The sequence below is a fragment of the Suncus etruscus genome, chromosome 15 (assembly GCF_024139225.1).
Source record: "Suncus etruscus isolate mSunEtr1 chromosome 15, mSunEtr1.pri.cur, whole genome shotgun sequence".
In the NCBI taxonomy this organism is placed as follows: domain Eukaryota; kingdom Metazoa; phylum Chordata; class Mammalia; order Eulipotyphla; family Soricidae; genus Suncus; species Suncus etruscus.
The window spans coordinates 33,883,833-33,908,101 of record NC_064862.1 but is presented as its reverse complement, the minus strand read 5'-3'; the positions used below and the strand labels follow the sequence as shown (position 1 = coordinate 33,908,101).

The window sequence follows — 24,269 nt, the reverse complement described above, 5'->3', positions numbered from 1 at the left end:
CTGCACTACAAAGTCCCTTTGTGGGACTTCTAGCCCTCTCCCCCCAAGCTCACCTGTACCCCACTCTCACCCACTCCTCTTGTAACATAAGGACCCTCCACACCAAGATGAAAGTGCTATCGACATTCTTCCCTTATCAGGGTTAAAAGTGAGGTGCTAAGGCTAGAGATAGCACAGCAGTAGGGCGTTTGCCTTCCATGCAGAAGGACGGTGGTTCGAATCCTGGCATCCCATCTGGTTCCCCAAGCCTGCCTGGAGCGATTTCTGAGCGCAGAGCCAGGAGTAACCCCAGAGCACTGCCGGGTGTGGCCCCCAAAACAAAACAAAACAAAAAGGTGAGATGCTGTCCTCAGGACCTGAAACTGAGACACAGTACAGCAAGTAGGAGGCTTGCCAAACTAAATTGATCCCAGCACCTCATATGGAACCCCAAACTCATCAGGAGTGATTCCTGGGCACAGAACCAGGAGAAAAAAACCCTGAGCACTGCCTGGAGTGGCTCAAAAATAAAACAAAACCAGAGCGCAAATGTCCTCCTGATTGCAGGAACCCAGTGAGAGGGTCCCCAGCACTGCCAGGAGTGGCCCAAGAGCACGGAGCAGTCCCTGCCAGGGTGTTGTGCACCCACAAAAAGATGGCTGAGAGAGTTAAACACGGGGTCAGGAGCTTTGCAACTGTTAGGATTGATCAGTGTTTCAGGGTGCTGAGCTGACCATCCCCAAACGCACCCCGCACCCCGATTCTCCATCAGTTCCTCCAACGTGCTGTACCCCAAGTCTATGTCCTGGGAAATCTGGATCCCCCAAAATGTGGAGGGGAACCAGGTCCCAGCATCTCTAGCTCAGACACTGTAGGTGTAGGCTGCACCTGAGACGCACGCGGGTCCTGCCTCAGTTTCCCGGTCTGCAACACGCGGCTCGGGGCGCAGGTGGGCACCTGGCCGGTGCCCAGATGTTCGGGGGCGCCCGACTCTTTCCGGGCTGGCAGAGGCGGCGCCGGGGGCGGGGGCCGGGCGAGGGGCGGGCGAGACGGATCGCGCCCCCGCCCCACGCCCGCCTCCCGCGCCGGAGACCGGGCTGGCTCCGTGCGCGCGTCCCGTCCCGGACTGTCCCGGCCCGGAGCTGCAGGCGCGCGGCGCGCAGGGGGGACCCAGGGCCGGGGCGCAGCATGGGCGGCCCGCGGGCCTGGGCGCTGCTCTGCGTGGGGCTCCTCCTGCTCCCCGCAGGCGGCTCGGCCTGGAGCGTCGGCGGAGCCCCGTTCTCCGGACGCAGGTAAGAGCCAACCTCCCTCCCTCCTAGCCCCGCCAGCCGGGGTGCGGCGCCCCGCGACCGCCGGGACTGGGTCTGGGACCTCGGGACCAGCCAGGTGGGCGGCAGGGACCGGGCCACCCCGCGATCCCATCGGACAGAGCCTTCCAGCACATCAGCACCCCCAACCGCTTCCCTGTACCCCACCACTTCACCACCTCCAGCGCCCAGGGGGAGGGAAAGGGGAAGGGCACAGACAAGGGGAAGCCCCCCAGAACTTGTCCCCCAGACTCAGGACTCCCAGAAATTGTCCCCCAGTCCCAGGGCTCCACAGAACTTGTCCCCCAGTCCCAGAGCCCCCCCAGAACTTGTCTCCTAGTCCCAGAGCCCCCCAGAACTTGTCCCCCAGTCCCAGAGCCCCCCAGAACTTGTCTCCCAGTCCCGGGTCCCCCAGTCCCAGACCCCCTCAAGAACTTAACCCCCAGTCCCAGGCCCCCTCCAGAACAAAACCAGAGTCCTCCAGTCCAGTCCCAGGGCACCCACCGAAAGAAGGCTGGGACAGCCCCCAAGCTGACCCTTTGGGGGACTCCCCGCCCTCTTCCCTGCTCCTGGCTTTTTTTAGTTGCCCTGCTATTTATTTCCCTCGGAGGAAGACCAGGGTGGGGTTTCGTAGCCCGTGGGTCTGTGTGCCCCCCCCCCCCCCAGGGACCTGGCCTTTGGGATGGAGGAGGTCCGTGTCTCTTCCTGTGCTCTCAGAGGAAGCAATGCTGGGCTCCGTGTCCCCATCCATCATCGTCGTGGCCCAGGGCGGGAGGAGCTCTGGCCCATTTAGCAGCCAAGCAAATGGAGGGCCCAGGGAATAAGCCTCCTAGGGCTGGAGCCATAGGACTGGGTAGGACGCTTGTTTTATTCTCAGCTGGTCCAGATTCAACCCTCAGCATCCCATGTGGCCCCATGGACCTGCCTAGAGTGATCCGTTAGCGCTGTGAGCCTGGAGTAGGGTAGCCCTTAAGCATTGGCCTGGTGTGGCCAAAAAAAAAATTTTTTTTTTTAAAGTCAAAACAGATTGTATTCGGAGGTAATGAGGATGGGGAGGGAGAGAATAAGAAAGAGAGTGAGTCTGATACACAGCCCTGCATGAAAGCAAGAATGACATGTGTTCCAGCAACTATGTATTGAGGTAGCGCATGCATGCCAAAACATTTTTTTCTAAACCAGAGAATTAACCTTTTCCTCTAGGCTCAGGGGTCAAACTGGGATTAGAAGACTGGAGAGAGAGAGCAGGGAAAGTGTAGTGACACACAGGCACTGCATATAGAAAAGAAAAGAAGGAAGGAAGGAAAGGAGGGAGGAAGGGAGGAAGGACGGGAAGAAGGAAGGAAAGGAGGAAGGAAAGAAAAGAAAAAAGCAGATTGGCGGTTGGAACCTCGTCAGGCTCTGCCTGGGTCCCCTCAGGGCCTGTGCACTGTCTGAGACACAATACAAGGAGTAGCTGGGCCTCTCCAGGCCTTTTCATCCCATTCAAAGGCCAGCCTGGCCTCTGCCCCCTATGGCCTCCTTTCTTGAATTCCTTTCAGAAGTTCCCTTTGCCAGTGGTCAGGGGCCAGCTTGTCCCCACAGGGTGAGCCCATGCAGGTGACACGGTCAACATGGCCCAGCACAGAGCCAGAAGGGCAGTTGTCTGAGAGCGGGTCGACTGCTGACGGATCTGAGGGGTGGCCGGTAACTAAGTCGCGTTCTTCTGTGCCTGCTGACCTGAGCCTGCCCCTCTGGGCATCTTACCTCCATCCACTGCCCCGAACCGAAACTGTCTTTGATGTCCCCCTTTCCCAGAGGAGAAAGCTGAGGGTCAGGAAGGGAGGTGCCCTGGGATTCTCCCACATGCACAGAGCATTGCTCCTTCCCTCGCTCATTCCCACGGCCTCCTGAGAGACAGAAGTGACTAGAGGGGCTGGAGCAATAGACAGTGGAAGGGTATTTGCCTTGCACACGGACAATCCAGGACAGACCAGGTTTGACCCCTGGCATCTCATATGGTTCCCCGAGCCTGCCAGGAGTGACTTCTGAGCACAGAACTAGGAGTAATTCCTGAGTGCTGCTGGGTGTGGCCCAAAAACTAAAAAAAAAAAAAAAAAAAAAAAGTGACTATGGGCACTTGTCTGGTGGTCAGTGGAGACTGACATCTTTCTTTTCACAGAGGGACCCCCGCCCTCAGAACTTGAGCAGCACAGAAGCTCCATAGGTGGCACTACTGTACCCATATTTTTGTAGAAGAGGTAAAGCCCAGTGGCACTCAGGGGTTACTCCTGGCTCTGCATCCAGGGATCACTCCTAGCTACCTCATGTGACCATCTGAGATGCCAGGAATTGAACCTGGGTTGGCCACATGAAAGACAAGCGACTTAACTGCTATTCTCTCTCTCCAGCCCCTTGTTGTACCCATTTAGCAAATAGGAAAGCTGAGGCCTAGAAACTGACCTCTATCTAGGCCAGCTGATTCCCAGTCCAATGCTCCTGCAGGCATAAGAGAGGCTGAGAAATGCTTAGTAGTCGGGGGGTGGCCTTTGACATAAGTGCAGTTTATTATTTGTTTCATTTTGGGCTATACCCAGTGAAACTCAGGGGTTACTCCTGGCTCTGTACTAAGAAATCAATCCGGCAGTGTTCATGTGAGATGCCTGGGGTAGAACCCAGGTCAGCCACATGCAAGGCAAATGCCCTCTTGCTGCTACTTGCTGTGCTCCTGCCCCCTGATAGAGTGGTGGCAGGTCACACCACTTCCCTAGGTCTGTTTCCTTGTTGCTTCTCTTTTTACACCCCAACTCACAGGCCCTCGGTAAGGGTGATAGTCCCCACTGGAGCCTGGCATTGCCCTTTCCTGCTGACACCCACCTCAGTAGGGAAGAGGCCTGTAGCCAGAGGAATCTTTACTCTTGGCCGCTGGACCTCCCCTATGGCTTGTGTCCCAGCGTTACTGGAGACAGCTTGGTGCTGTCATGCCCCCATCAGCCTCTCCCACCCACCCCCCAGCCCAGCGCCCCAGGAGTCCCTTAGCAGCCAAGGGACCAGAGACAGAAAAGAGGCTTTGTGCCTGGGGAGGGGCAGGACTGGGAAGGCATTCAAGGGGCCACCCTCAGCCCCAGGAATGCAGCAGACACCCCCACCCCCAAAAAACGGGTGCCCACGGGCTACACAGAGCTGCCAGGCTCATCCCTGTCCCTGTCCTCTCCCAGGCTTTGGAGCAGCTTCCTGCTTGTGGCCCTTTCTAGCCTGAATCTGCATTTCTCTGCAGAAACATCTTCAAACTGGAACTTCGGGGCTGAATTCGGCTTCCCACATGCCCCCTGGGTCCCGGTCCCATGCTTTCTGTCCCCTCCCCTCCTCGTAGCACAGTGACATGGGACACACCTGAATCAGGGAGCCCAGTCAGTTTCCAGATGGGTGGTGCCCCCCCATTTTCCCCAGGGAGCTCACACCCCAGCTCTGCCCAAGGGACTATCTTGACCTGTGCTATTGTTCAGAGCCTCAGTGTCAGCTGTCAAGAGCATGACAAGGTCTCAGTTCCCCCATCCCCAGGGCCACTGTGGCCTAGTACTGAGCTGAGTTGGGGTCCAGGAACGAGGCTGAGCCTTGAGAGCAGGTGGTGCCTCACCTTCCCTCAGTGGAGGAAATGCCACAGGGTCCCCTTCTGCAGATGGACAGAGACAAGCCCTGTGAGGTTCAGGGCCTTGTCCAAGGTCACCAAAGCAGGAAGGCCAGGACAGGAACATTGCCACCAGCCATGGGGTTCTGGCTGTGGGCCCCCACCCCCACGCGACTTGTCTCCTTTCTTTCCTCTCCTTTTCATGCTGGCCCTTGGCCCCCAGCCCGCTTGGCTGCCTCCTGCAATTAGCCCCTATCACTGTTCCGGATCACAGCCTGGGGGCCCCTTGGAGACAAAGTCCCCTGGGCCCCTTGTGCAGGGCAGGTGGGGGGGCCCTCATGGGGGTAGCTGGTGCCAGGCTGAGCTGGTCGGGCCTGTTTTCTTTCTTCCCAGCAGTCTCTGGGGATCCAGGAGTTGCTGAGTGGGCAGGAGTGGCATCCCCCAATCCCCCACAGAAGGTGGCGTGGACTCCAGGGGTTCCGGGGCCCTGCTCTGCGGTCAGGCCCAGGAAAGGGAGCTTCAGGGCAGTAGAGAGCGCCCCAGAATCCCTGGCTCAGCTCAGGGCCTGAGCTGACCAGTTATCTACTCAACACAAACCTCCTTGCCTGCACCCCTCTCCCAGAGTGATGGATTAGGGCAGTGATGGCTAACCTTTTTGAGCCCAAGTGCCCAAATTGCCTCATGAAACCAAAGAATTTCCTTAAAGAGGCCTGAGAGATAGCACAGCTGCGTTTGCCTTGCAAGCAGCCGATCCAGGACCTAAGGTGGTTGGTTCGAATCCTGGCATCCCATATGGTCCCCCGTGCCTGCCAGGAGCTATTTCTGAGCAGATAGCCAGGAGTAACCCCTGAGCACCGCCAGGTGTGGCCCAAAAACCAAAAAAATAAAAAAATAAAAATTTCCTCAAAGTGCCAGCACATCAATTAAACCTTAATAACAAGATTTTAGTATCTAAAAACTCTTTATAAATTTTATAAATTTATTAATTGCGGACCTTCTCGCGTGCCAGCTGCAAGGCCTTCGCGTGCCACAGCTGCCACGCATGCCATAGGTTTGCCATTGCTGGATTAGGGCAAGTGATGGACTGCAAAGTGGCTGAGGGAGCCTCAGGACTGAGACCGGAGACTGAACTGGAGCTTGGATTGGTGGTGCTCTCTGGGTCTCACTCAGTGTCCCCTGGCAGCCAGAGCTGAGCTGTGCAGAGGCAGAACGTGGGGGGGAGGTGGGGTGTTGCAGGAACCTGTGAGGCCTGTGGCAGGACCATGGTCACTCTCAGGGCCATGCATGGGAGGGGAGGTTTGGGGCATTAGGGCTCTGGGAGCAGTGGCACCCTGAGGCCTTTACCCCGCTCACCTGCTTGGAAAGCAGAGGAAAGAGCAAGGAGGGCTCAGGGGCAGGCAGGGACCCTCTTCCTCCAGGCTACTGATGTTTCCTAGAAGGAGGCAGAGTGGGCAGGCCACAAGCCCCATCTGGCTTAAGGCCCCTCCTCTGAAATGTCTGGGTTTTAGAGACATTTTAGGGAGTCAGAGAAATACATAAAGATTAAGGTGCTTGCAGGGCTGGAGAGTTAGCATGGAGGTAAGGCATTTGCCTTGCATGCAAAAGTGATTCAGTGGTCAGTGGTTCGAATCCCGGCATCCCATATGGTCCCCCGAGCCTGCCAGGAGCGATTTCTGAGTGTAGAGCCAGGAGTAACCCCTGAGCGCTGTGGGGTGTGATCCAAAAACCAAAAAAAAAAAAAAAAAAAAAAAAAAAAGATTAAGGTGCTTGCTTTGAACCTCATTTGATCTCCAGCACCATGCATAATTCCCAGAGCCTCCTCAGGAGTCACCCCTGAACATAGAGCCATAGTAAACCCTAAGCACCCCTGGGTGTGGGCCCCAAAACCAAAAATAAAAGAGGTCTGGCTTGCAGACAGCCAGCTCTGGGTCTCCTAAGTAAAGGACCAGCAAACTCCAGCTGGTGGAAAACAGACATCGACCCACATGGGGGAGATTTTTAATTAAGGAAAAAATGGCTTTTTTAAGCACGGCCTTGGGACAAGAGGGGCATCTGGGACCACTGTGGGCAGGCACAGGCCCACGCCTTCAGTCAGGCCAAGGCTGGGACCAGTGGAGAGTCTACACATGTGTGCGTGAAGCCCCCACTTGTGTGAGCAGAGTAGAGCCAGTGTGGGCATAGTCATTGCTGGGAACCCTTCTTGTCTGCCATGTTTGTCTACATGGGAGTCTGTGTACATCTGGGTTTGTATGCACATGCATCTGTGACCATGCATGCAAGTCTGTGTCACAGAGGCCCTGGACCAGACAGGGGCCATTGCACAGGCTGTAGGGAATCTCTGAAGACTCCCTGAAGTTGTACCCCGGGTTTTAGAGAGCATCTCCATTCCCATCAGTTTCCAAAGAGGCTGTGTACCCACCCCCCCACAAACAAAATTGTGACAGGTTAAAAGCCTCAGTTTCTCAGCTATCCTGAGATTGCAGCAGTATGGGGGGGGGGGGGAGGCTTTTGGCTTGAGGGAAGCTCCTGACTGGAGGTGTGGGAGGCTCTGGACATAGAGTCAGAGCCAGAGCTGCTGGGGTGAGATGAGCAGGCAGCAGGCCCCGCTCTGTGACGCAATATCTGATGTGAGCTCGGAACCTGTCTCAGATCTTTCTTCCTTACGTTTTTTTTTTTGATTGGTTGGTTTGGTTTTGGGGTCACACCCGGCAGGCGGCTCTCAGGGGTTACTCCTGGCTCTACGCTCAGAAATCACTCTGGGCAGACTCGGGGGACCATATAGGATGCCGGGATTCAAACCACCATCCTTCTGCATGCAAGTAAACGTGGGGCTGGAGAGATAGCATGGAGGTAAGGCGTTTGCCTTTCATGCAGAAGGTCATCGGTTCGAATCCCAGCATCCCATATGGTCCCCCGAGCCTGCCAGGAGCGATTTCTGAGCATAGAGCCAGGAGTAACCCCTGAGCGATGCTGGGTGTGACCCCCCCCAAAACAAAACAAAAACAAAAAAACAAAAACAAAGAAAACGCTCTGCCTCCATGCTATCTCTCTGGCCCCCTTCCTTATGGTTTTCACAGAGACCTCTACAGCGACACTAGCGGGGGGAGCACATGCTTGGCCCAGCAGTGGGACCCAAGTGATGTGGGATTTTGCCTGCAGTGCTTAGGCACAAGAGCCACAGCTGGAGTGTTAGGGGACCACCAGGGCTATACATGGCAGAACTGAGGGATATCATGTGGTGCTGGGGATCAAATTCAGGGTCCTATGCATGCCAGGTATGTGCCCACCCCTTCAAGCAGAATTCTCAAGGTCTTCTATGCCTTATGTACTTTATTTGTTTGTTTATTTGGGGGCCACACCAGTTGTGCTCACAGCTTATTCCTCTTGGCTGTGCTCAGGGATCACTCACTGCCCAGGGGCTTGGGGACCAAAGGCGATGTTGGGGATTGAACCAGGGTCGGCTGCATAGAGGGCAAGTGCCTTAACCCCTGTACTACCTCCTGGCCAGCTCACTTTCTTGCTTTTTAATAAGTAAATTATTTTTTTGTTTTGTTTTGTTTTTCGTTTTCGGGCCACACCCGGTGTTGCTCAGGGGTTACTCCTGGCTCTGTGCTCAGACATCGCTCCTGGCTTGGGGGGCCATATGGGATGCCAGGGGATCGAATGCGGTTCGTCCTAGGTCATCCGTGTAAGGCAAATGCCCTACCGTTGCGCCACTGCTCCAGCCCCTCTAAGTAAATTCTTTTTTTTTCCTATAAGTAAATTCTTTAATCGAATAACTGTGAGTTGCACAGCTACAAAGTTGCTCATGGTAGAGTTTTTTCAGTCTTAGAATGACCAACACTCTTCATCAGTGCACATTTCCACCACAAATGTCTCCAGTTTCCCTCCACTGCACCCTCTGCCCTCTTCTCTGCCTCTGTGGCAGACATTTTTTTTTTGTTTGTTTGTTTGTTTTTGTTTTTTTGGGCCACACCCGGCGGTGCTCAGGGGTGACTCCTGGCTGTCTGCTCAGAAATAGCTCCTGGCAGGCACGGGGGACCACATGGGACACCAGGATTCGAACCAACCACCTTAGGTCCTGGATCGGCTGCTTGCAAGGCAAACGTCGCTGTGCTATATCTCCGGGCTGTGGCAGACATTTTTCTTCTCTCTCCCTATGTCTGTCTGTCAGCCTCTCTCTGTGTGTCTCTCTGTCCCTCTGTCTCTCTCTTCCTCTCTCTCCCGCCCTTTTTCATTTTGGACACTGGTTTCCAATACTGTTCCTAAAGTGGTATCATGCCTATCACTCTATCTCCTTTCAGCATCCACTTATCCAGTGATCATTTCCAACTGTCATTGCTGTAGCGGTTCCTTCTCTGTCCTAACTGCACTCCCTTGCTATTTGTGGCAAGCTTCCTACCATGGACTGGTTTTTCTGGCTCTCATCTCTATTATCTTTGGATATTATTACCATGCTATCATTTATATATATATGTATATATATATATTTCACAAATGAATGTGTTCATTCTATGTCTATTCCTCTCCTTCTGACTCATTCTGCTCCCTCCTCTTTTATTTTATTTTATTTTATTTTATTTTATTTTATTTTATTTTGGAGGGGGTCACACCTGGCAGTGCTTAGGTGTTATTCTTGGCTCTGTGCTCAGAAATCACCCCTGGCAGATTTGGTCCCATATGGAGGACCATATGGGATGCTGGGATTCAAACCACCATCCTGCATGCAAGGCAAATGCCCTACCTCCATGCTATCTCTCCGGCCCCCTTTTTTATGGGGGGGTATTTTATTTTATTTTATTGGTTTTTAGATCACACCCAGTGATGCTCCAGAGTTACTCCTGGCTCTGCACTCAGAAATTGCTCCTGGCAGGCTCAGGGGACCGTATGGGATGCCAGAATTCGAACCAAGGTCCATCCTGTGTTGACTGCATGCAAGGCAAATGCTTTATCATTGTGCTATAGTTCTGTCCCCTCCTCTTTTATTTTATTTTATTTTTTGTTTTTTGGGTCACACCTGGCAGCACTCAGGGGTTACTCTTGGCTCTATGCTTAGAAATCGCTCCTGGTGGGCCCGGAGAGATAGCACAGCGGCGTTTGCCTTGCAAGCAGCTGATCCAGGACCAAAGGTGGTTGGTTCGAATCCCATATGGTCCCCCGTGCCTGCCAAGAGCTATTTCTGAGCAGACAGCCAGGAGTAACCCCTGAGCACCGCCGGGTGTGGCCCAAAAACCAAAAAAAAAAAAAAAAAAAAAAAAAGAAATCGCTCCTGGCAGACTCGGGACTATATGGGATGCCGGGATTCGAACCACCGACCTTCTGTATGCAAGGCAAATGCCTTACCTTCATTCTATCTCTCCAATCCCATCCTCTTTTATTTGAATAGAAATAGCTTGTTCACATGCAATATCCAGGACCATGTGTGGGGTTTCTCACACATGGTTTCCCAAGTGCTGCCAAATAGCTGTGTGCTAGCCTAGGACCCTGAGCTATTTAGGCTGCTTCTGGGACTGCAGCAAGCGCCCATCACCCCACAGGAGCACCTGGCTGAGTCCCTGTCACTTCTCTGGGTTGAAGTCCTTCAGCCCCACTTCCCCCCCTTCAGTGACAATTTCTTCCTTTCTGAACCGAGCAAGATGCCTCCTCAGGGCACACATGACAGGGTGAATTGAGTTCTCCAGAGCACTGAGGGGTCCAAGTACCAAAGCACACCAAGGGGCATGAGGACTGAGTACGGGACTGAGTTATCATTGAGCATCCTGAGTCCTCCTCTGTGGGGCCAGGTGGGGGTGGACGCCTCTCAGAGCCAGGATGTTCCTCAGTAGCCATGAACACAGTGCAGGGTCACGGGCTTGCATTTTTGGGCCTGGGAAAAGAGGAACCATTTCAGGTGACCCTCCTCAGCTGGAGCCCCCAACCCACCCACTTTGTGGTCACACGCCCCAGGTCAGCAGGTTCCCAGGCAGAAGCACACACATGGAGTGTGGCTCAGGAGACAGGGCGGAACACAGAGTCTCTGGGATGCACCAGCACTATGGCCAGAGCAGCATCTTCCTTCCCCCAGCCTCAGTTTCCCCTTTGTGAAACAGGGCATACTGTCCTGGGTCAATCTGGGGGCGTACATACCTTTTCTGTACAGTAAGTACTCCATATGTTAAAAGCGATCAGATTTCCTCCCAGTACCACATATGGTCCCCTGGACCTTGCCAGGAATGACCCCTGAGTACAGAGCCAGAAGTAAGCCTTGAGGCTTACTTGAGGGCCAGAGCAATGGCACAGCGAGGAGGGCATTTTGCCTTGCAAGTGGCTGACCCCGGTTTGATCCCCGGCATCCTGTATCGCCCCTGAGCCTGCCAGAGTAACTTCTGAATGCAGCTGGGTGTATGTAGCTCAGGATGAGGGATCCATGCCAGTGTGGGCACGGGAGAGATTGGCATGGGTGAGCCACAGCTAGACTTCCTTTCCATGATGTGCTTCATAGCATGCAAAGGGGGTACCAGGAGAAAAGCTATCACTTTCCTCTTGCCCTCTGTAGGTCCTTCCCTAGGATGCAGACCCTAGCTTTGCACTGTCCCCCTCAATCCACAGAGACCCCATTGGGCTCTCAGGGGCTACTGACAACAATAGTACCAACTACCTTCTTGGGCTGGGCTCTATGCTGGCCCCCAGGGTCCTCTCTGTGATCTCTTTCAGAAACTGGTGCTCCTATGTGGTGACCCGAACCATCTCATGCCACGTGCAGAACGGCACCTACCTTCAGCGAGTGCTGCCCAATTGTCCCTGGCCCATGAGCTGCCCTGGACATGGGTGAGTAAGCTGCGGATAGAGAAGGAATCTGGCAGCAATTCAGGTGGGCCAAGGTCTGAGGATGGATCCATATCAGGAACACAGGAAGCCTGGGACCTAGAGTGTAGATGGAGCAAAGGAAGTCCAGATATTCATTCTCAGCACTTCCCTGGTGCTCGTGTGACCTGAAGGGCTTCCTGGGTGAGGCATCCCACCATTCACCTGCCTGCTTCTCTCACTCCTGGACTCAGGCCATTCCAGCTTGCAAGAACTTCCAAACTAGTTGGTAGCCAGATTCTAGGGAAGGAGTGGAGGGAGAGAGGCAGGAAAGGGGCTTGGAGGCTCCAGGTGGGTCCCACGAAGGGCGCTGGGAAAGGCTGCAAAGTCTCCTCTAAGCCGGCCCCTGTGCGCTCTCTCTCAGCTACAGAACTGTGCTGCGACCCACCTACAAAGTGATGTACAAGACGGTGACTACCCGAGAGTGGAGGTGCTGTCCGGGGCACTCGGGGGCAAGCTGCGAGGAAGGTAGGCCAGCCACTGGCTGCTGGAGCCCCACAGGGCAGGCCAGTGGCGCCTCTCGAGTGCGTGTGAGGAGGAATAGGGGACGGGGATGGGATGGATCAGCTGAACTGGTGGGTCAGTGATGCAGCCCCCCAACCCCTGACCCTCCTCAACAAGACCTGCTATCTAGCAGCCTGCAGGGTGTCTGCGCACACAGGAAGCAGGGAGCCTGTGGTACCAGGAAGCGTGGGGAGGGCTGCAAATTAGGAAGTAGGAACAGTGCACTTCTGAGGGGAGGTTCACTGTGGAGCAGTGATTCCCGTCCTGCAGGTGGAGAAACAGGCTGGTGGGGAGAGAGCTGAGCTAGGGGCTGGAGAGAGAGCACAGTGGTAAGGCATTTGTCTTGCACGCAGCTGACCCAGAACAGTTGGTTGTTCGAATCCCAACATCCCATATGGTCCCTCATGCCTGCCAGGAGCAATTTCTGAGTGCAGAGCCAGGAGTAACCCCTGAAGGCCATCGGGTGTGACCCAAAAACCAAAACAAAACCAAAAAAAAAAAAAAAAAAAAAGCTGAGCTAGACTTGGTTCATGAGAAGCCTAAATTCACCCCCTACAACTTTATGGTCCCAACAAGCACCACCAGGGTGACCCCTCAGCACAGACCAGGGGAGCCCTGAATACCATCAGGTGTACAAAATCCTCCCTCCCCCCCCAATAAAAAAAACCTAGGTCCCATAGCTCCTGATGGCTATGAGGATTCGAACCCTGCTCTGCCTGGTTATCCCTGGACACTGGCATAAGGCCTCTCTCTGTGAGTACCTTGTGTGTGGATCTCCAGGCAAAGGAGCCCCCTGTCACCCCTCTTCCTTCTATGCATGCAGGGGTGCCAGGTGGCCCGTGCCTCCGCAGGCCCTCCACCCCCCACTGCCTAGTCACCCAGTGACCCCAGAGGATGAACCTTCATACCCCTGAGAGCCAAGTCTGGGAGTACCCCAATATGGGAAGTAGCACTCAGAGCCCCCAGAAGAACCCCAGAAATTGCATTTCCATCAGGAAGCTTGTTCTGATCCCAGAAACCCAAATGGTTCGAGTGAAAACCCTGTCCCCCAATTCAGGTTAGTCTGAAACTGACAATTCATCCTTGCTGGCTTCTGGTGGCAGCAACCGAAGCCCAGAGTCACTGGGAGTGTGGGATTAGAGGGATAGTACAGTGCCAGGGCACTTGCCTGGCATGTGGCAGACCCAGGCTCAATCCTAGCATCTGATATGATCCTCTAAGCCCCACCAGAAGTAATCCTTGAGCAAAGAGCCAGAAGTAAATCCTGAGCACAGCTGAGTGTGACCCAATAAAGAAAAGATTGGAGGGCCAGAGAGATAGCATGGAGGTAAGGCATTTGCCTTGCATGCAGGTCGGCGGTTCAAATCTTGGCATCCCAAATGGTCCCCTGAGCCTGCCAGGAGCGATTTCTGAGCATAGAGCCGGAGTAACTCTTGAGCGCTGCCGGGTGTGACCCAAAAACCAAAAAAAGAAAAAAAGGATTGGTAGGGGCAGGAGAGATAGCACAGCAGTAGGGCATTTGCCTTGCACGCAACTGATCCAGGACGGATGGTGGTTCAAATCCCGGCATCCCCTGTGCCTGCCAGGAGCGATTTCTGAGCACACAGTAACCCCTGAACACCACCAGGTGTGACCCAAAAACAAACAAAAGAAAATATTGGTAGATTCTGAAATGTGGAGCCAGAGTACAGCAGGTAGGGCACCTGCCTTGCACACAATCAACAAGATTCGATCCCTGGCATTTCATAAGGTCCCCCAAACACCACCAAGAGTGATCCCTGAGTACTGCACAATGTGGCCCAAGAAACAAAGCATACAAACCTCAGAGTCACCAGGGGTAGAGACCATGCTTGCCCTGAGGCTGTCATCCTTGGGGGTGAGAGGGGACATGAGGGCAGGTGTGCAAGTGAGGGGCATCACCCCCTACCTGCTGGGAGGGGTGGGGCAGGAGGAAACCAGGAAGGGGCTGCTGCCAGGGTGCCTCAAAGAGGCGGGGAGTTGGGGGCCCCAGAGGGCCTGGCCACCTTTCCCACACAAAGGCCTCTCTGTACCTGTTCCCACACCAACACAGACTCCCCAGGTCTGCAGGGTGTGGAAGGGGCGGTCACAGATACCAGGTGGGGCCTGCGCTGTGCCCTTGAGTCCAGCAGTTGGAAACTTTGTCTCCTGGAGCCAGGTGGACTGTGCTGGGTGCGGGGGTGTTCCAGGTTTCAAGGACCAGCCCCCCCCCCCCACACACCAGCTGTTTGGCCTTGGGCTGGGGACTCCCCATGATTGTGCAAGGACCCCAGGCTGGGGGCGGGAGGCGGTGCTTCAGCTTTGCCCGCAGTGAAAGGGGCACCTTCTCCACAGTCCCCCACTCCAGCTGCTCTGCTCTCCCAGTCTCCCCTACCCCCACGCACCCCCAGCTCTGTGCCTCCCTTTGCCTTCTCACCTGCAAAGTTTGGGCCCATTGCAGTCTGCAGCTCCAACTTTAGCACCCAAGGCCGCAGGCAGTGGGGGCCTGAGCCTGGAGACTGTGGGGGACAGAAAGGGCCTGTCCTCATGCAAGGGCTTAGGAAATTCTGAAAAACTGCCCTACGGGAGTCTCAGGAGGCAAGGAAGCAGGGAGCATTGCTGGACATTCTAGCCCTGTCCTGCCCTCAGCCATCCCGACTGAGTCATCATCCCTGCTGACCCTTTGTCTGTCCAGTGTTGGATGACACAGGCCCGAGCAGCCAGAGGGAAACTCAAGACAGGAAGGGAGCACTCCACTGCAGAACTCAGCCCTAGAATGGCTACTCTGCTGTGTGACCTAAGGCAAGTTGCTTTCCCTCTTTGAACCTTGGCCAATATTTTTGGGGGGGGAGGGGGGCCACACCTGGTGACACTCAAGGGTTACTCCTGGCTATGCACTCAGAAATCGCTCCTAGCTTGGGGGACCATATGGGATGCCAGGGATCAAACCGCAGTCTGTCCTAGGCTAGTGCCGGCAAGGCAGACTCCTTACCACTTAGGCCACTGCTCTGCTCCAGCCCCAGTTTGTTTTTTTCGGGGGGGAGGGTGAAGGGGTGGAAGGTCATACCCTCTGGCGCACAGAGTCTACTCCTGGGTTTGTATTCCTGTGGTGCCAGGGAGCCAGCCCAGGCCTCCTGCATGCAGAGCATGTGCTCCAGCCCTTGAGGTAACCCCAACACCAGATCCTGGAAGCATACACCTGTTTGATGCTCAGGGGTTACTCCTGGCTAAGTGCTCAGAAATTGCCCCTGGCTTGGGGGGACTATATGGGTCGCTGAGGGATCGAAACTCGGTCCTTCCTTGGCTAGTGCTTGAAAGGCAGACACCTTACCTCTAGCGCCACCTCGCCGGCACCGGAAGCATATTTCTAACTGAATGCTGGATGACTCTCCCTTTCCTTTTCAGTCCCCTGTGCCCTGAATTCTGGGATGGCTCTCAGGGATTGCTCTGTCTCCCACCACTGAGCCCCAACTCCCAGCCAGTGCTCAACAAAAAGCCCTCAAGACTCCAGGTTTGATGTTCAGAGGCAAACAGACTCTGAGCTTTGGTTTCCCACCTGCAAAATGAGCTTGTTTTGTGGCCATGACTGAGGACGGGTGCCTGAGTGTTCATGGGTCCCCTAGAGGACCAGGCTAGGGAGGACCCCATTTTGCAGCTGAAGAAGTAGAGATGCACAGAGGGAGAGCTCAAGATCAGGGCCTGTCTGGCCAGGCCTTCCTCAATGCCTCCCGGCCTGAGTGGGGAGGCTTGCAGCCTATAATGGTCTCCCTGGCTGTCCATCAGGCCGGAGGGGCCATGGCCAAAAGGCGTGATCCGGTGCCCTGACAGCCGGAACAGCTAAAACCATCAAGGCCTGTCCCGGGCAGCTTCAGCAGTAGAAACGTGGCCCAAAAAAGAAAAGAAAAAAAGAAATGTGGCCCTAGAGCCTGTGGGCCTTACACAAGGTCACACGGTCAGTAGGTGCCATAACTAGGCTTCACCTTGGAGCATAAAACCCAATGCATCGTCTATCACTGTTTATTTATTTATTTGGGTCACACCCAGCAACACTCAGAGGTTACTCCTGGTTCTGTATTCAGAAATCACTCCTGGCAGGCTCAGGGGACCAGATGGGATGCCGGGATTCAAACCACCATTTGTCCTGGATCAGTTGCATGCAAGGCAAATGCCTTACTGTTGTGCTATCTCTCTGCCCCCTACCTATCACCGTTTAGATCAGAGGGTCCCAGATTTATGGGACCTACCATCCCCTTTTTAGAAAAAATAAACATCAGTCAAATAAACACCCCCAATCACATCCGAGCCTTCAAGTGCACCCTTGGATTATCCCAACACACCTCAAAAAGAAAAATACTCCCTCCACTTTGTGAAGCATTGGCCACGACAGAGGATGGACATTAAGACTGGGTGGGTGTTCCTTCCTTGGGATCCAAAGTCCATAATTCTGACCCAAGTCCCTTCTTTCCTCTGCAGGGTGGGCAGACATTTGGGGTGCCAGAGGACTGGCCAGAGGCAGTCTCAGTCCCACCCAGAATGAACAATAGGAGTGGGGAGTCCCCCCTCATCCTTCTTGCTCTATGCCCTGACCCCCAAATACTGGCATCCTGATTCCCCCTCACTGTCTGGCTTTCCATGGCATACAGATACCTTATGTGTGATGAGCTGGTGGGAGTTAGAGACCCTCCCACACACACACACATAGCTGGGAGGGCCCAACCCAACCCTCCCGCTGCCCCTTCACACCACCATGGGTAGTGAATGAATGGGAACCTCCGTTTACTGGAAGGGGCACCAGACTAAAGCTGGCACAGACTAACACTTCCAGAGGCTTGCTGGAATAGTTCTCGGAGCTCCCACCCCAGCCTGACCCCAGTCCCCAATGAGCACTAAAAGCAGCAAATATTTACATCTGCAAAGTGGTTCCCAGGAAGAGGACCCGGCTGGCCAGGGCCTCTGCGGTCACTGGACCCATGACCCCAGGGGGTGTCTGAGAGTGAGGGCTCCTGTCTGGCCACTCTCCTAGTAAGGAATGTCAGCGGTACCTCCCAGACACACACTCCTCCTGACTTTGAATCCCAGTCCTCTTGCTGCTGTGTGGGCAGGCAGCCTCTCTAGCCGGCCTAAGCAATGCCATGAAAAGACACATAAGGCTCTGAGCATGGGGTCGGCAGTGGGCCAAGGGGAGAACAGCAGCTTCAGGGGCGCAGGGCCAGAAACAGCAGATGGCACTGACCTTGTGGAGGTCAAGATAGGGAGTCACGAGAGCTCCCGGGGAGGTTTTATGGGGGCCCCTGGTGCATCCAGGAAAGCTTTCTGGAGGAGTGCACATAGAAGGGGGTAAGGGTTGAGGGACTGTGTATGTGAAGCAGGGAGACTGAGGTGGGGGGATCTACCTAAGTTCTGGAAACTCAGGCTCCCAGAGTGGAGCCTGGTGTGGTCCAGGAGCATCCGGGTACTGGGAGAGTCATACACAAGGTCACACAGGGCGAGTAAACCACACAGCCAGGATTCTGTGTGAGGAGGGGCCCTTCTCAGCTCAGGGAGCTTCAAGCCCACAAATGCCCTGATCATGAGTGTGATGTCTGATCTCCCCACTCTGTGGCTATGTCTTTACTGGATTACAGACTTATAGTCAGTCTGTCTTGATTCTGGAGTACTGGGTGTGGGCCTAAAACAAAGACAAACAAAAATGGACATTTCATGCTTTCATTGAATCATTTCATGATTCAATCCCCAACACTGCCTAGTCTCCCAAGCACCATGACAGATGACTTCTGAGCCCAGAAGCCAGGAGTAAGCCCTGAGCACCACAGGGAGTGCCCCACCTCACCATCCACTCACAAGCCTCCACCCCATAAAAAAAAAAGAGCAGGACTGGAGTGATAGCACAGTGGTAGGGCATTTGCCTTGCACTCAGCCGATCCAGGATGGACCTGGGTTCAATTCCCAGATTCCCATATTATCCCTCAAGCCAGGAGTGATTTTTGAGCGCACAGCCAGGAGTAACCCCTGAGCTTCACTGGGTGTGGCCAAAAAAGAGGGGCAGAGCAGTGGCGCAAGTGGTAGGGTGTTTGCCTTGCACGTGGCCCACCTGGGACAGACTGGGGTTCCATCCCCTGCATCCCATATGGTCCCCGAGCCTGTCAGCGATTTCTGAGCGCAGAACCAGGAGAAATCCCTGAGCACTGCTGGATGTGCCCCCCCCCCCAAATAATAATAATATAAAGGCACAAAGAATATAAAGGCATTTCATCCTCCAGCCCAGAGCAGAAAATGTGTGGAGGGATTTCTCAGAAGCCTTCCAGCGGGGCAAATCAAAGGTGCAGGGCCTGGAGGAAGGGCAGCCCTGGGGTTAGTGCCCCTACATTCTGAATTTACCTCCCACCTTTACAGGTACACCAAGGAGCATTCGCTGGCCCCCTCTGCCTCAACTTCTCCCCAAAGGGCGCGCTCTCCTCATATTCCATTATCATTAGGAATGTAGGAGACAACTCAGAGTTGCCTTTGTCTTTGTTTGCCCACCTGGAAAAGTGGATGTCGTCCTAGCACCCACTCAGAGAGCTCGAAACTGAGGACTTAAGAAGTCAGAGCTAACAAACAAAAAAACCATTATTGTCCCTGTAAGAACTTAGACTCTAAGTCTTAGAGTCTGGTTTACCCTTCCCTGGAGGATAGCTGTTAAGCAGGATAGCTGTTTAATGTGGTTGATTTGAAACCAATGAATTTGCAAATACCAGATAATCTATAATTAAAATATAACTTGCTTTAAAAAGAAATTTATAAAAAAAAAGGGGGGGGCCGGAGAGATAGCACAGTGTTTGGACCTTTGCCTTGCATGTAGCCAATCCAGGATGGACAGTGGTTCAAATCCCGGCATCCCATATGGTCCCCTGAGCCTGCCAGGAGCAATTTCTTTTTTCTTTTTCTATTTTTTTTTTTTTTTGGGTTTTTTTTTTTTTTTGGTTTTTGGGCCACATCTGGTAATGCTCAGGGGTTACTCCTGGCTATGCGCTCAGAAGTCGCTCCTGGCTTGGGGGACCATATGGGGAATCGCCAGGGGAATCGACACCTTACCTCTAGCACCACCATGCCAGCCCCATGCCAGGAGCAATTTCTTTCTTTTTTTTTGCCAGGAGCAATTTCTAAGCTCAGAGCCAGGAGTGACTCCTGGGAGCCATTAGGTGTGACCCCCCAAAATACAAAAAAAGTAAAAAAGAAAAAAGAAAAAACAGAGGGCAGGACTAGCTCGTTTGCTTGTTTTATATGCATGGAGCCTTGGGTTCAACCCCCAGAATAGCAAAAGCAAAGAGAAAATAGATGAATGTTTTCATGTGGTGCTTACAATGTGCCAGGCCCAACACTGAGCTAGGAAATTTCTGTGCTCTGAACCTGGCTCACTGAGACATTGATCTCCCCACACCCTGTCCCCAACACACACACACACACACACACACACACACACACACACACACACACACACACACGTTTCCTGCCTAGTACTGGGCTGCATGCTCCTCTGCCACAGGGCCAGCCTCAGAGAAGATGTGCAGGGGGCCCAGCACCAGTGAAGGCCACACGGCTAGACCAGCGCAGGGTCTGGCAGCCTACCCACTGGGGGCTAGCCAGAGGGACCGTCTGGTTTGAGTTCCTGGCGCCTCTCGCTTCTACACTAACCCACAGCCCCACTCCGGGCTGCCAGGCTGAAGCCTTATTTGGGTCTAGCCACCCCGCAGATGACACTTTCCAGCCTTAAAAGGCAGACCCTGGGGGGTCTTGCCAGGGGGCACTGCCACTACTAGCTCCAAAGCCCCTCCAGCTGCACTCCCTCCCACAGCTTGGCCTGCCTATCCTCCATTTGTGCAAAAAGCCAGCTTCCACCACCACCAGGCCAGCACAGCCTGCTCCTTGCCTAGATGGTGGTGGGGAGCCCCACCACAAGAAGCGCCCAAGTTGCCCACTGGTTTCCATTTAAAACCAGCACTGAGGAGCCAGGGAAGGACTCGGAGGGCCAGACATAGGCTTTGCAGGCAGGAGCTCTGGGCTCAGTCCCTGGCATCGTGGGCTCCCCCAAGCACTTCCAAGTGTGGTCCCCAAGTCGAAAGCAAACAGACAAAAACCAGACTGGACACATCACCTAGGCCAGCAGGAGATGGACGGGGCCTCTCCTGGCCTTTATCATCTCTGACCTCATTTCATTCCTTCTTCTCAGCTACTGGGGATCAAACCCAAGGCCTCACATGCAAGGATGATGCAAGAATGATGCCTCCCTGCATTGCCACATCCCAGGCTCTACTCTGAGATCTTTTTTTTTTTTTTTTATGGGTTTGGTTTTTGGGCCACACCCAGTGTGCTCAGGGGTTACTCCTGGCTCTAGGCTCAGAAATTGTTCCTGGGGGCCAGAGAGATAGCACAGTGGTAGGGCATTTGCCTTACACACAGCCAACACAGGACGAACCCTGGTTCAATCCCCGGCATCCCATATGGTTCCCCAAGCTTGCCAGAAGTAATTTCTGTTTTGTTTTATTTTGCTTATTTGGGGGGCCACACCCAGTGGCGCTCAGGGGTTACTTCTGGCTATGTGCTCAGAAATCGCTCTTGGCTTGGGAGCATCTATATGGGATGCTGGGGGATCAAAACTCCGTTCATCCTAGGCTAGCGCATGCAAGGCAAATGCCTTACCGCTTGCGCCACCATGCCAGGAGTGATTTCTGAGCACAGAGCCAGGAGTAAACCCTGAGCGCCGCCAGGTGTGACTCAAAAACAAAAAGAAAAAAAAAATCACTCCTGGCAGACTCGGGGGATCATATGGGATGCCGGGACTCAAACCTGGGTCTGTCCCAGGTTATTCGTGTGCAAGGCAAATGCCCACTCCTGTGCTATCACTCTGGCTCCCACTCTGAGATCATTTTGTTTGTCTTTATTTATTTTATTTATTTATTTATTTATTTTATTTTTGGGCCACACCCGGCGGTGCTCAGGGGTTACTCCTGGCTGTCTGCTCAGAAATAGCTCCTGGCAGGCACGGGGGACCATATGGGACACCGGGATTCAAACCAACCACGTTTGGTCCTGGATCGGCTGCTTGCAAGGCAAACACCACTGTGCTATCTCTCCGGGCCCTGTCTTTATTTTTTATTCTGTGTCCACAAAAGTACTTACTCCTGGATCTGTGCTCAGGGATCCCTCTTGGGGAAGCTCAGGCGATTATATGAGGTGCTAGGAATCTAACATAGGTCAGACACATGCAAGGAAGGTAAATATCCTCCCTGCTGTACTATCTCACCAGAGACGGCCAGCCCCCTACTCATTGTACTATATCTCTGGCCCCTCATGCTGCCTGACTCTGTCCCCCTTTCTAATCCTGTTTCCTACTGCCCTGAGCTCTCAGCTAGAAGTGCAGGCTGGCTTCACCTCACTGTCCCTCAGTTGCAGGCTCTACAGGCTTCACAGAGCCCGGGTGGCCAGGCAGCAGCTCACGGCGGATGGCACTGCGACCCCCCACATTCTCAGGTGGGTGCTGGGGCATGGCTTGGGCTCTACTGGGGTCCGGGGTGAGGTCCATGACAGACGGTCAGGATCGGCTCCACTCATACCTAGTTCTGGTCTGGTACCGGAGACCCATAATCCCCCTGGTCTCCTACAGAGGCAGTTCCAAGCACCCCCATGTTCTCCTCTGGTGGAAACTGGTGGAGGCCCCAAGCCAGGTGTTTTCCATCATCAGCTGCTTTGAACCTCCTCCCACCCCAGGAAGGCCTCATTGTCCCATTTTAAAGAGGAGGAAGCTGAGCTGCCTGAGCTCTGAAGCCAGGAAGGGACAGTCTGGAGCTCAGCCTTGGGCCTCAGCTGGGTTATGCCCCTTCTGAGTTTAGGGTCCTCCGCTGTGATCCAGGAGTGACCCTTGTCTTAGCTGGAATGGTTGGATCTGTGTCCTGGGCTGAACTGCCTGACTGACGCCCAGCAGCTAGAAGTCCCAGTCAGTCCATCATCAGCTGAGAGGAAGACTGAGGAATATTGCTGCAGAGGCCAGAAGGCTTCCAGGGGCAGGAGTGACGGCAGCCCCTTGGGGCCAGCATGGACCAGACTGCACCATGTTGGTCTCATAGCCCACACCCTGGGCCAGTCCTGCCAGGATGGGGAGTCACAGGGCCATATCCCCCAGAACCCCCAAAGTAGCCCCTGTGGGCCTGGTGCTCCCAGTCCCTGCTTAGAGGCCCCTGAGCCAAAGGAAACCAGCAAATATGCACACACAGAGCCCTGCCCATGGCTCTCTGAGGTGGGGCCTCCCCTTTGCTCCTCCATCCCTGCAGCCCCATGAGGCCCAGGGGCTTCCAAGGCACCAACCCAGCTCCTCTTCACAGGCTGCCTCAACTGCAGTAAAGTGGCCGAGCTGACCGAGCGGCTAAAGGAGCTCGAGGTGAAGGTGGGTGGACAGCTGCCCTTCTGCAAAACCCTCCCCTTCATGCCCCCCATCCTCCCCAGGTCCCCACCCTTCAGCACCCCTGCTCAGCCATCTCCAAGCTGAGTGTCAGCCCCTCACCCCTCCCATTTCTCATCCAGCACTTTGTTGTTATTTTGTTTTTTTGTGTTTTGGGGGGGGGAGGGGCCACAACCTGTGCCTCTCAGGAGTTACTCCTGTCTCTGTGCTCAGAAATCACTCTTGTTCTTCCCCCGAGAAAGACCTTGCTGCCTGTCTTGCCTGTCTCCGGTGTCTCTCTCTTTGCCCACTCCTAAGGACTTGCTTCGGGGTTGCCAAAGCCTCTAGGCAGCACATCTCAGAAGATTTCAACATCAGAAGGTTTTTCATGAGGAAGACGGTCTAAATTTAGCTGAGCCAAAGCACAAGGCCATATGCTGTTTTCTCTTTTTGCTTGGTTTTTGGGGCCATTCCCACTGGTGCTCAGCGGCTGCTCCCAGTTTGGTGCTCAGGGGTCTCTCCCATGGTCTTGAGAAGCAACTTGGTGTGGTGTCGACTCCCCCACCCCAGCTCCCATAGGCAAAGCTTGTGCTCAGCTGTTGACTGTCTCCCAGCCACCTGTGAAAACCTCCAGCTGTGGTCCAGCTTAGATGGGTGGTCTGGATGGAGCATGCACATTGGAACCCTCATCCCCTCTGTGGAGTCCTGTCCACCCACCTAGGGAACTGCTCTGCCCCCTAAGGAGCCCCGCTCTGGCCTGGCCCTCTGCCTGTCCCCATCCTCTTCCTCCACAGGTGGCTGTGTTGACTGTCACAGAGCGGACAGCGCCCCCCACCCCACCTACCCCCAAGGACCCCGTCCCGCTCTGGGGTTCCCCAGCTACCCATGGCAGCCCTGGGGATGGAGGCCCCCAAGGTGAGTAGATGAGGATATGGGAGTAATATCCGGCCCCCACACTGCTGATGGGCCCAACTCTCAGTGGCCTAGGGGAGTACTGAAGACCCCTGAGAATCCTGATACCCTCAACCACCTGTGGGGCTGGGCAGAGACTCAGGATGGCTTGACCAATTGCTGCACCCCCTTACCCCTCTGCAGGGCTCCCAGGAGGAGGAGAGAACACGAGGCCCCCTCTGCTCCCTCGATATGGTGGGTGCCACTGGGAAGAGGGGGCCAGGACAAGGGGGCACCGGCAGAGCTGATGAGTTTTCTCCCCCAGATCGAGTTGGCATCCGGGGGCCTCCTGGCCCCACTGGCCCCAAGGGAGACATGGGCAGCCGGGGGCCAATAGGCATGCGCGGGCTTCCAGGTGAGTGCCCACACTTCAGTCCCACCCAGAAACCAGAAGGACCCCAGCTTGGGTCCATTGGGGTAGAGGAAACCTGGGCCCTCCATTCTCAGTGCCTGTTGGTTCCCCCAGTGTTTCCTGGAGACTCAGATGTTGGGGGAGATCTGCCCGGCCCTCCTGGAGTTCTCAGGGGGTCAGAGCCCCAGGTTCTTAGAGAGATGTTGAAAGTTTGGGCAACCCCAGGAAAGGAAATGTAATGAGAGTAGGGTATCAGGAAAGCCAACCCACCAGGTATGGCAGAGAGAAGAGAGAGACTCAGCAAAGACATGGAAGAGA

General features: G+C 54.6%; 1 protein-coding gene across 1 annotated transcript in view; it reads left to right on the top strand.

Moving 5' to 3' along the window:
- The first annotated feature begins 1,127 nt into the window (after positions 1 to 1,127).
- Positions 1,128 to 24,269, top strand: part of EMID1 (EMI domain containing 1) — a 52,151-nt gene continuing 29,009 nt past the window's right edge. Inside the window, exons 1-8 of the mRNA XM_049789044.1 lie at positions 1,128 to 1,271; positions 11,584 to 11,697; positions 12,098 to 12,201; positions 21,661 to 21,744; positions 22,593 to 22,654; positions 23,443 to 23,563; positions 23,744 to 23,794; positions 23,865 to 23,954. Coding sequence (XP_049645001.1) covers positions 1,168 to 1,271; positions 11,584 to 11,697; positions 12,098 to 12,201; positions 21,661 to 21,744; positions 22,593 to 22,654; positions 23,443 to 23,563; positions 23,744 to 23,794; positions 23,865 to 23,954 — 730 coding nt within the window. The 5' untranslated portion in view covers positions 1,128 to 1,167. The remainder of the gene's footprint in view (positions 1,272 to 11,583; positions 11,698 to 12,097; positions 12,202 to 21,660; positions 21,745 to 22,592; positions 22,655 to 23,442; positions 23,564 to 23,743; positions 23,795 to 23,864; positions 23,955 to 24,269) is intronic.